Below are 12,120 nucleotides of genomic sequence, written 5' to 3'. Positions count from 1 at the left end.
AGTGTCTTTAAAAACACCTGAAATACAATAATTGGCTTTACATGTAGGATGACTAGTGCCCTTTGTTTGTTAGCTTCACTGTTTTAAAATTGTACATAAATAATGCACCAATTTAATCATCCAAGCCATAGTTCTTGTTGTCATTAGTTCAAAATCCGACTACTAAACTGAGGCTGTTTAAATAGAGACCTACACATGGAAAGCGATAATCAGTCAAGTAAATTTCAGCACTTAATGGGCCAAACTTAATTTCCGGATTAGAGACCACACCTGCTTTTAACTTGAGAGTTGCTTGTCTGTGTAGCCATGCTGTGTGAAAGCATTTGGCCTCCTCAGTGGCGATCGTATCAGCCTGTCTGTGTTAATGGTTGGAGGCATGCAGATGGGACAGAGGAAATACAGCTCTTCCTCAGGCTGCAGGAATTGGACCTCTCTAGAAAATAAATACTCCCAGCGGCACTTGAGCATGTGCTAAAAATGATTTACCCATAATACAAATGATAGAGCACCAGGAGCTGATTGCATCCTGTCCATGAGGCACTATAAAAAGAGTCACTTGTTTTATTTGTCAGATATCCAAAAATATCCAGCTTTTGAAGATGTATGTATCAAACACACAGGAAACCAGCAGGATCGCTAGTCAGGCCGCTCGAACATGTCAAACTCAGGAAGCAAAGTGACCTCAAGACCGTTCCTCCATTTTACTTTAATACCTGGAGCTATAGATCACACGTTTCAGGGTATTGTGGGAGCAGTGGGAGTTTATCTGTGGTCCTGAACAACATTGTTCCTCTCTCCTCTGTCTAAGCTGTACCCCCCCCCCCCTCCAGAGGGCTTTGACATTTGCAGCTTCTTCTCACATTTTGCTCACTAGAGCATCTCGATGCTGCAGACGAACCTGTGTGTTTATGGAGAATCCTCCCAACACCCTGAGACTGCAGAGTGACACCGAGTATATTCAAATATTGTGCAGTACCTCACATTCAACACAGCACTCTTTGCACCTTTTAAAATATCAGGATCTGTCACTGGATGTTATTTGAGGCGTTTACTCTGATGTCACTACAGGGTTTTGGTTTATTGATTATATCTGGACAGGCTGCTGAAGAAAATTTATAACCGTCCAAACAAGTGTTTGATTCAGATTTACTGTTTGTCAGCTGCTGTGAACCTGCAATTACCTGGAGTTACTCTTTAATCCAATCAGTCCCGGCATCCTGCACCCAACTGGTCTATCACTCTGTCAGTCCACATATTAACAGCCTTCACAAGCAAGATGAGCCGTCATGCCTCATCTCCTTCTGTGTCGTTTTGGTAATTATCATCGTCATCATTTTTGTTGGTTTACCATTGTCTTCAATGGAGGAGGATGTAAAGAGCTCGCTACATATTAGCATCATAATTAGCATTTTTGATTTTATATATTATTGTGATGCTCCTGTAGCAGTCTCATATTCTAGTGGTCAACTCTTGACTTGAATGTCACCAGCGACTATTATCAACAACCCCCTCACCTCACACGCAGCGCACGGCAACAAGTGGTGCCATTTACGCAGCATCAGAATTATCACACACGTATGAGCGCTGGCAGGTGGAGTCCGTTGTCTGTGTTTGACAGTTAACAGGCTGATAACTGGTGAAATTTTGCACAATCCCAGAGCGGGGCTAACCGTTAGCTTCATTCTGATCATTTGTGACGTAAATCTTAAAACTGTAAAAGCTATGTGAATAGACAGTGAAGTCCAACAACTGTGCAACACAAGCCAGTTCAAATAATAATGCTTGAATGTATATGAGTTGATTGTTGTGTGGATGCATGGAGGGCTCCGCATTTGGTAGATAAAGAGTTTACCTTTCTAAATGTTATTCAAGGAAAGACTATTTCTTTGTTCCAAAAATATCACTACAATCAGTTACCTCCGGCTCTATAGGGAATACAGTTGTGTCAGTATAACCTCAGGAACCCGGCTGCCCGGTTTAACCCTTTCATCCAGATCCGAAATTCACATCCTACTTCACAGAGGAATTTAAATCATTTTTATCTGCTAATTCAACCTCTACTTCCAAAGCCTTTTCCAGAGGTCTTGTTATATCTCATATGTCCAATAAGAGGCAAGCTGAGCTCTGGGTACAATTAGATTCGCCAAACAAAAACTGTACGAACATGAGGACAAAGCAGGGAAATATCTGGCAAAGAAAAACTCCCAAACTGTCTCTTCCATTTCATATGAGTTGATTTAATATTGAACACAAAACATAGACACTACTCTGTTACTGGTGGTCACTAGCTCAGAGAGTAAATGTTTACGGTTGCACTTGATGAATTTTCACCTGTGGTATTTAATGATTATGAGGCGGAGCTGATGCAAGTTTCATCACATCTGTATTTCACACCTTCAGATTTGTAATAAAAATACATTTTGCACCTACGCAGCCGTAGGTTAACCTAAATTATAACTTATCTAAACTTCATCGTAAAATGCAATTATTCATATTTAAAATTTGAAGCTAGATTATTTGAAGCTGCTGAGAGAAGAATATCAGTGGAAGCACTGAAATGGTTTATGGAGTGACAAAAAGATTTGATGATGTTAAACACCGAAAATCATGTTTGTTGTCCTTTTTTACGACTCAGCAGTGACCTTGACCGATAAAACCTGAGCAGGAGAGATGAGCAGGACTGGACTGACATCTCTGTACCAGACTAATTCTAAAGAGGAATGTGTGGAGAATCTTGAAATCTGTGAACAAATACTTCAGTTAACTGAAGCACGATTCTGCAGCTCTATGGCTTTTTTTTTTTTTTTTCCTCCTCAGATTTATTCATAAACCTTTTGTTGTTGTTAGCGGTTGGTGGCGGAAGTTTTTGACATTTCCAGAATAGCTGCCGTGTCTTTCCAGTTTGCAGATCTGAAGCAAACACTAATGACAGCCCAGTGAGATCACGGATCGCGTCCAGTCAGATCATACAAACCTTCACGTTGATGTCCGAGTGAAAATGAGATGTGTCAGTCATCTGTTGTACAGCTCGACTGAAGAGACACAGATCTGTCCTGTGCACGTCTTTATTGAGCTTCAGAGAGACACAGAGAGAAGACACAACTTTGCCCTGACATTAAAAAAGCAAAGCTAAAGTAAAGACAGTGTAATCTGTCTAAATCTAAAACTAATGATTTGTTTATTTGTTTTTGTTTGTTTTAATTTTTGTTTGTGTGAAGGAGGAAAAAAAAAAAGCACAAATGCTGTCTCACTTCAATGCAATGAGTTGCTGATTGGTTACTTTTACATTGTGTGTTTGTGTGCACACATGCATGTATGTGTGTGTGCGTGTGTGTCATGCACAGCAACTTTTAATCTGTTAATAGGATGGGAGACTACGTTTAGTAAATCAGTGTCGGTTGTTGGTGCTGAGTTTAGAGTCGTGCTGTACCAGAAGAGAAGAGGGAAACAGACGGATTAGATCTGCAATGCAGTGTGTGTCTGTCTCTTCTCGTCGCTTCATCTTCAAGCTCTTCTGTTGGTTGTACGTCCGTCTTTCTTCACATGTGGTCCAGAGGAAAAACAAAGTCACATCTCTCCAAATCATCTGCAGTTCAGTCGATTCTTACCTGATGATCAATGATTCTTGGGTTGTAGCCATTTCACTGGCTCCTCTCTTATTTTGAAATGTGACATTACAGCTGTAGACAGTCTTCACTGACACCCTCATAACTATGTCAGGACAATCTCATTTAATAGCGACTGATCAATGAGAAGGAGGGAAAGGTGTTTGTTAATGAGGCAGCAAAAATAGTCTTTACAGAAATTACAAAACAAACAAATCACAATTTAAAGCCGTGTTTGCTCTGCGGCACTGTGTTGTTATGCTGCAGTCTCAAACAACATTAACCCCGTGTTATTCCCTGACACAGGCAGGTTGTAAAGTGGCGAGAAGGAGAGAAGAAAAGGAGAAAACTTGGCCCCAGATCAAGTTCATCTCCCTGACTTTTAGAAATAGCTGGATGCTTTTCAATGTGATGCACAGCTCTGTTCCAAATACCCCACACTGAACCAGCCCATCCTTTACTCATCTGAAGCCTTCTCCCACTGGGGATACTTTGACATTACCAGAGGTAGTTTTAGAGCAAGTCTTGTTTGTTTTTGTGGGGTTGGGGGAGGGGGTGTTGTGGTGAGCTTCAATATGTTAAACTTGTTAATTGGATTTGAGTAAATGAATGAGCAGTGGCCAAAATTGTCAAAAATGACTTTGTTCGTCATTTAGGGGAAAAACCTCTTATCTTCCTGAGACTTAGATAGAAAAATCAATACCGGTAACGAGAATGATCGATAACGAGATATAACGTGAATTAGTTCAGTCAGGAGAGACTAATCAGAGGAACAAAACCAGGATGATAAATTTAAAGTAAAAGAGAATTTATTGTGAGCAGGAGGAAAAGACTTTGGCACATTGACCCAGGCAGGAAGTGGATCCCCAGGTTTACAGGCACTGGTGCATGGTGGTGATGGTGAATGGTGGTGAGTGGTGGTGGATGGTGGTGATTGGTGGTAAGATGGTGGTGGTGATGGTGATGGGTGATGGTGGTGATTGGTGGTGAGTGGTTGATGGTGGTGATGTGGTGATGGTGATGGTGGTGATGGTGGTGATGGTGTATGGTGGTGTATGGTGGTGATGGTGGTGATGGTGATGGTGGTGATGGTTGGTGATGGTGATGGTGTGGTGATGGTGGTGATGGTGATGTGGTGGTGATAGGGGTGATGGTGGTGATGGTGCGTGGTGATGGGTGGATGGGTGGTGATGGTGATGGTGGTGATGGTGGGTGATGGTGGTGATGGTGATGGTTGGTGGGGTGATGGTGGTGATGGTTGTGGTGATGTGGTGATGGTGGTGATGGTGATGGTGGTGATGGTGATTGGTGATGGTGGTGATGGTGATGGTGGTGATGGTTGATTGGTGGTGATTGGTGGTGATGGTGATGTTGGGGATGGTGATGGTGGTGATGGTGATGGTGGTGATGGTGGTGATGGTGATTGGTGGTGATGATTGGTGATGGTGGTGATTGTGGTGTGGTGATGATGGTGATGTGGTGATTTGGTGATGGTGAGGTGATGATGTGATTGGTGGTGATGGTGATGGTGATGGTGGTGATGGTGATGGTGGTGATGGTGGTGATTGGTGATGGTTGGTGATGTGTTGGTGATGTGATGGGTGGTGATGGTGGTATTGGGTGAGTGCGCGATCGGTGATGGTGAGTGGTGATGAGTGATGTGGTGATGTTGGTGATGGTGGTGGTGATAGTGGTGATGGTTGATGGTGGTTGATGGTGATGGTGGTGATGGTGATGGTGGTGGTGATGTGGGGTGGTGATGCGTGCATGGTGCGTGTTATGGTTGCTATGTAGCGGTGATGAAGTGCATGGTTGGGGTTCGATGTCGTTGTCATGGTGGTTGGTGCATGGTATTCTCGGTGGTGATGATGGTGATGATCGGATCGATGGTCGTTGATCGTGGGTGTGGTTTGTATGGTGTGATCCGGGTGGTGTATGTGTGATGGTGATGGGTCCGGTGTATGTGTGATGGTGGCTCGGTGATTGGTGGTGTGAGGTGGTGATGGTGATGTTGATGGTGATGGTGGTGATAGGTGTTGGTGTATGGCTCCCGATGGTGTGTGGTCGGTTGATGATGGTGATGTGGATTGGTGGTGATGCGTGAAATGGTTGTATGATTGGTCGGGTGATGGTGATGGTAGGTGAGTGGGTGATGGTGCATGGTGGTGATGGTGATGGTGGTGATGATGGTGATGATGGTGATGGTGATGAGACCTCATCATAAGAGGGAAATCTCTCATGGGATGGTTTGATTGGAGATGGTTGAGGTGGTGAAGGGGTGGAGGTGGGTCACGATATGTTCATGGTGACAGCCATGTCAGGTTGTGATTGAGAGAGAGAACACTTTTAAAGTTTGACAGCTCACACGTGATTGGCTAAAGGCCAGCATGTCAGGTTGTGATTGGATGAAGACGAGAATGAGCTGGTGGAGCCAAGAGACGGCGGGAAACTGTGCTTGTGACTCAGAAGGAGACAGTCTTCCAGTCTTTACTCCGTGTCAAGCTAATCTAACCGGCNGAGGTGGGTCACGATATGTTCATGGTGACAGCAGAGAGAGAGAGAAAGAGAGAGAGAGAACACTTTTAAAGTTTGACAGCTCACACGTGATTGGCTAAAGGCCAGCATGTCAGGTTGTGATTGGATGAAGACGAGAATGAGCTGGTGGAGCCAAGAGACGGCGGGAAACTGTGCTTGTGACTCAGAAGGAGACAGTCTTCCAGTCTTTACTCCGTGTCAAGCTAATCTAACCGGCTGAGAGTGGTATCCATCTTCTCATATTAGCTCTTGGCAAAAAAAGCCAATAAGGAAATTTACCAAAATATCAATACATCAATGAGAAGAAACCAAGTTAAAATGTCGATTATAGACTGATTTTTTAAGCTGATGCTGATCTAAATCTCTGATATCGATATATATATGTATTTCTTGACTGCAATTTCTTGCCACTTTTTGGCCGATGTAAATATATCTGCAGTCAGCTAAAATCAGCTGATATATCTGCCTGGCCCATCCATCAGTCGAGCTCTAATGTTGATATGTGACGTTTACCTGAGTTGATTGGATTTGAGTGTGGCCCATAGAGTAGTGAATGTATTCGTGAAAAAGTGTTTATCAAAGAGAAAAAAGTTTTGTATATTATATTATTTCATATTATATTATATTATATTATATTATATTGTGTTATATTATATTATATTATATTATATTATATTATATTATATGTGAATGGAACAGTTCAAACCTAATTACATGATTTTCAACAACCGTGACATACTGTGAGTAAATGTGTCCATCATTCTTTTTAAATATCTATAATGTAAGTGATATATAAGCGTTTCGAGGGCTAAATCAATGTAAAGGACTTGTGAGTGACTGCTCAGTCATAGTCGTCGTACTGTACAGACCCAGGAAGAACTTGTTCTCTCCCTCAGAGACGTGGAGAGCGTAAAGGTGTTGGTGGCATCCTTTCAAAGAGCCAGAGTCACACAAGGTATTGGCCCATTATAGCCTGTGTGGGCGAGCTGCAGAGCTTGTTGTCTAGGAGATGAGATTATTAATATATTTCTGACTTTACTCGCTCCACTCCTTTATTTTTAGCTTGGATATTAAGACTGCTCTGTGTCTTTTTTTTTCATTCTGTTGTTATTTTTAATAATCCTTGTTAACCAGGCGTTCATGTTGCACGAGTTCACTCTGGGAAACAAAATGCAATATTTGTGTATTTATGAGGAATCACTCCGGGAGTCGTGACCCCTCAGAGTTTCTTTAGCTTTGCAGAGAAGCACCTGTCCAGGCGTATAAAGCACCTTAAGCTGTAAAGCAGATCCTCCCAGCGCTGTTGTTACACATTTATTCAGCAGCCATAGTATGAGTCAGCTGCAAGACAAATCCATCATGCGCTTTAAGACCCATCCATTTTGACACTTTAACATTATCCGCCTTCTGCCCGGAGGAAGGAACCCTTAAAAATCTCATACTACAGATGTTCTCCCAGATTTATATGGAAGCGCTTGGTTACTGTAATAAGTCAGCCACATAAAGAAAGCCTCAGGCCACAGCTACTCTAAAGGTAAGGAGATCTCAGCAGGAAATACTTATGTCGTCCCATAAATACAGCATGCTGAGTTTCACACTGGGGCTGGAACAATGCTGCATTTACTGTTACACAATAGTGGTTATGCCGGTAGTGTGACCCTTCAGGAATATAAATCCTCTGTGCAGCAGAATCATTTTACCTGTCACTCTAACAGGGTGCTTCAAATAAAACAGGAACTTAAAGGGTTTTCATTTGTCAGAACCACCTGATTCCAGGTGAGACTAATTGTGGCTGAGGTACTTTTGGTTTATGCAGCTACATTTTAGGCTGTGCGTTGAGAGGCGTTGAGAGGAAATGCTCCGAGTTTTATTTTTGTGCATTTTTCAATCATGTAAGATGATGATTGACTGGATTTCAAACGATGACATTATGTGCTGTTTTCCCTGGAGGAATCAACTCTGAATATAGACGCACACATTGTCCTTCAGCTCGTCCGCGGTCCGGCGTGATGCCTGTCAGATTTTGCTGTTGAGTTTTGTCACAGATGGCTGTGTAAAGAATAATTTCAGACTGAAAACTTCCCATAATGAAACAGAGAAAAAAAAAAGTTTTCTCTTGATCTCGCTACTCCACAAAAATAGCTCACCTGCGACTCACTTGTAGCCTGCTTTTAAGACAGTGAACGGAATGAAATCACGTAATGAAAGGTTTGTTAAATGCTGTGTGGGAGGATGCAGAGACCGAAACCATTAAACGCATTGTTTGTAAAATACATATAGTACACTTTGTAATCCTACTGGGAACACTCAGCTGTCTTCTGGAGTGATGAAAAGCCCCCCCCCCCCTGCACGTTGTAGGCATCTCTTAGTGCTATTCCTGTATTCCCAGCAGATATCTTGGTGTTAACTTGACGTAGACGATATTTGACTGGCACACAGTAACCATGTATGAGACTGTGAACTCTCCGAGCTGAAGATGACACGACAGTGTCATCCTCCCACTGGGCCTCATTTACTCACTGGTGCTCAGAACAAACCTCTTTCTGTCTCTTGTGGTTTACATATCTGACAACAAACAGCAGCGCTCCTGAGTGTGCCTAAACACAAAGAACAGTCATATTTACAGGTACGAAGCCAAACATGTAGGATGTGTCTGTGAAAGCGCTTGTTATCAGATAGAGCTATTGGTAATGTAATTGGCATATTATGGGATATTACACTCAGTCACTCTCGTTCACAACCTTTTCCAACTCATGGCCCATTTGAAAATCTGAAAATATGTTGGCGGCCCACATCCGACCTCGTAACACTGCAGAGGCCAATAATAGATTCTCAGGGCACTTTTTATTTGAATGATAATGATCGAACACTCAGGACTGAACTGAGAGCAGGAGAAGCTCCATCGTTTTGTTTGACAGGGGAGAGGTCACACAAAGAAATGATTTTTTTTTAACATTTATAATGTTAAAAGAAGAATGTAATGTAAAAAAAATGTAAAAAGATCATTTAAATTATTTAATTTACATTTTTTTTGTAATTACATTTTTTCACCAAAATTTGCAAATGATTTGTCAGCCTGCTTGCATTACCTTCGCGGCCCACTAGTGGGCCCTTCCCACAGGTTGGAAACCACTGCTCCAAACCAGATTTTTGTTTTTTTGATACACACCAGAAATTTACAGTACGTAACAAATACGTGTAAAACACTTAGAAAATATACAAAACACATTAAGACAAAATAATGTACAAGAATAAGTATACGTACTAGTAATAAAGCAAAGTATAAGAAAGTAAGAACTAAGAACAAAACCTGGAGATTTAGCTTCTTTTTTTTCCATAAATGAATTAATCTCTGGCACTTGAGCCAGTTTCTGAGCAGCTAGTGCCTTTGAGGGAGTCTCCCTGTACACCGACACAAAGACATCTGTAGGGAATAAGCTGAGGCCTGGCATCGAGCCCTGTGGGACCCCAGGGTCCTGGGAGCAGGAGGGCGTACTGTACAGTGTGTACAGTGTGTACAGATTGAGTGATCTAGTATAGCGTTGTTTATGAGATGCTCAAGCAATGTTTAAGGCAGTCAAGGACAACTGCTGAGGCGGGATCTGAGGATCTAAAACAGACTAAAATAGTTGTGGTCCAGACACTGAGTGAGAGGGTTGGCACTCTGGATGGGCTCCATCTCTGTAGTGTTAGAGATGTTGTGTAAAGCTGATTCACCCAGCCCACACCTCTGCTGCATGTGGGAGGGAGCGTAATGAGGGCATCTTCTGTTCACAGGGGGTGAAAGAGAACCGGGATGGGTGAAGGCATTTCTATAGAGACACAAAGAATAAAACAGCCAGGTCTCAAGACAGGGATTTTCTGGAAGGATACTCAGTATATTACTTACTACACAAGCTTAACCTGCTCTGAAGAGTTGATCGTGTGTCTGTGGCCTTTCTGTTTATCTGCAGATTCAGGAGTATCGTATTTTCATCGTTTCATTTTTTAAAAACTGACTGAATAGTCTCTACAGCTCAGAGGTAATTTTTTAATACAGGGGAAGAGAACAAATACATATTCTGAGTCTACAAGCACACTGAATTATTCATAGGAGTCGATATTATTTTATATTATACTGTCATATCAGTGTAATTCACTCCTAACACAAAACAAGCCCACAGTTTGTCAGCCATGCATGATGCAGCTGTCCCTTTGCAAACGTGTGTTGTGTACGGAGTAATGAGCGAATCAACAAAAGCGGAGCAATTCTTATTTTTTTTTCTTCTTGTCAGAATCAGGTCAGCAGTTCCTGAGGTAAAGAACCACACAGACCAACCATTAGTTCATTAGTGAATCACTTCAGTGTTGAAAAGAGACATGTGGAACTTTTATGACCAGAGAAAAAAAATCCAAGCATTTCTGAACACTTTATTATGAATATGCCATCGCACCGGAGGATTGAAATGTAGGCATTTTCATCACAGCCAAGTTTTTGTTTATTTCCTGAGACCTGCTTATTTATTTAAGAGAACATTAGTCAGCAGAACAAAGCCAAGTGAGCTAGTAAAGAGCTCCATTAAAGGCCGGGAAAAGCTTTTGTGTTTGATGGATCCACTTGTAAATAATTGAAATAGATTCATGTTATAGCATGTATGGCTGGTAATATGTCATGGAATCTATCTATCTATCTATCTATCTATCTATCTATCTATCTATCTATCTATCTATCTATCTATCTATCTATCTATGTATCTATCTATAAACATGATAACCTCGTAAGACAGGCTCTGACTTTAGTTTAGACAGTGTTGCCTTCACTGGCCTCAGGAAATTGCGAATGTCTAAAACAAAACTACATTATTCATACCTTTGTCCTTGCACTTCTCTGACCAATTTCTATTGTCAAGTACAGCGACATGACCGTTCTGTTGTACCTCCCACAGGACTACACGCTGACTATGTACTTCCAGCAGTATTGGAGAGATAAGAGGCTGGCCTACGCAGGGATCCCTCTCAACCTGACGCTGGACAACAGAGTAGCAGACCAGCTCTGGGTCCCTGACACCTACTTCCTCAATGACAAGAAGTCCTTTGTGCACGGTGTCACCGTGAAGAACCGTATGATCCGACTCCACCCGGACGGCACTGTTCTCTACGGCCTCAGGTGAGCACTGTTGTTGCCATGAGTTCTCACGTGGTGGCCATTTTTTTCAACAAGTCTTCCCGTTTCCCAGTTAATGAAAACTCTAAACTTCCTCCATGTTTACCTGTTGCCTTGTTGACGTCAGAATAATGTACATTTTCCCAGACACCCTCCCCAAGAATTTGATATTAAAAGTCTTGCTTACTCCTTTCTCTTATAGGTAGGCTTTTAATGTGAAAAATCATCAGGAAATGTTGACTTTTGTTGACGGTAGCTTAACATCGATCACGACTAACCAGGTTTCCACCCAAATGTCGGGCAAATTATTGTGGAGGACCACGGATGTCACAGGAAAAATAATAAAGCATTTCCTTAATTTCATATTTGACAAAAACAGTGTAAAACACTCATTAAATACAAAATTTATAAATTATTAATTCATGAATAAATGATAGAATTTGAAAAACAATTTGAAAAGGCATTTTAAAAACGGGAATACACACCTGGATTCCCTCTTCAATTTCCATTTCCTTTTTTCTGGCTGGTAAAACCAGGCTAATCAATCCCAGTTGGCCATGGGATGCAACAAGCTCTCTGATTGGTTAGAGAGATAACCAGTGGGTGTTACCAGCACTGAAGGCCCAGGGTGTCATGGAAAGGCTAAAAGCAGAAGCTAAATGAATTAACTAATTAACTAATAGGAAAAGAAAAAGCAGCTGGAAAAAAGAAATGGAAATTAAAGAGGGAATCCAGGTATGTATTCAAATCCATTATTTATACGTAAATGAATAAATGTATTTATAAATGGTGTATTAATGGAGTGTTTTGTGCTGTTTTTGTAAATATTTTTTTTTA

General features: G+C 41.7%; 1 protein-coding gene across 3 annotated transcripts in view; it reads left to right on the top strand.

Moving 5' to 3' along the window:
* Positions 1-12,120, top strand: part of gabrb3 (gamma-aminobutyric acid type A receptor beta3 subunit) — a 50,884-nt gene that overhangs the window by 25,660 nt on the left and 13,104 nt on the right. For all 3 annotated transcript variants that reach the window (XM_022751381.1, XM_022751382.1, XM_022751383.1), the window contains one exon: positions 11,066-11,286. In XM_022751381.1, the coding sequence (XP_022607102.1) occupies positions 11,066-11,286 (221 nt within the window). The remainder of the gene's footprint in view (positions 1-11,065; positions 11,287-12,120) is intronic.

Source organism: Seriola dumerili, unplaced genomic scaffold (genome assembly GCF_002260705.1).
Source record: "Seriola dumerili isolate Sdu_G_001 unplaced genomic scaffold, Sdu_1.0 BDQW01000155.1, whole genome shotgun sequence".
NCBI classification, from domain to species: domain Eukaryota; kingdom Metazoa; phylum Chordata; class Actinopteri; order Carangiformes; family Carangidae; genus Seriola; species Seriola dumerili.
Note: the sequence above shows the minus strand (reverse complement) of the source record. Positions and strands in the feature narration are given on the sequence as shown.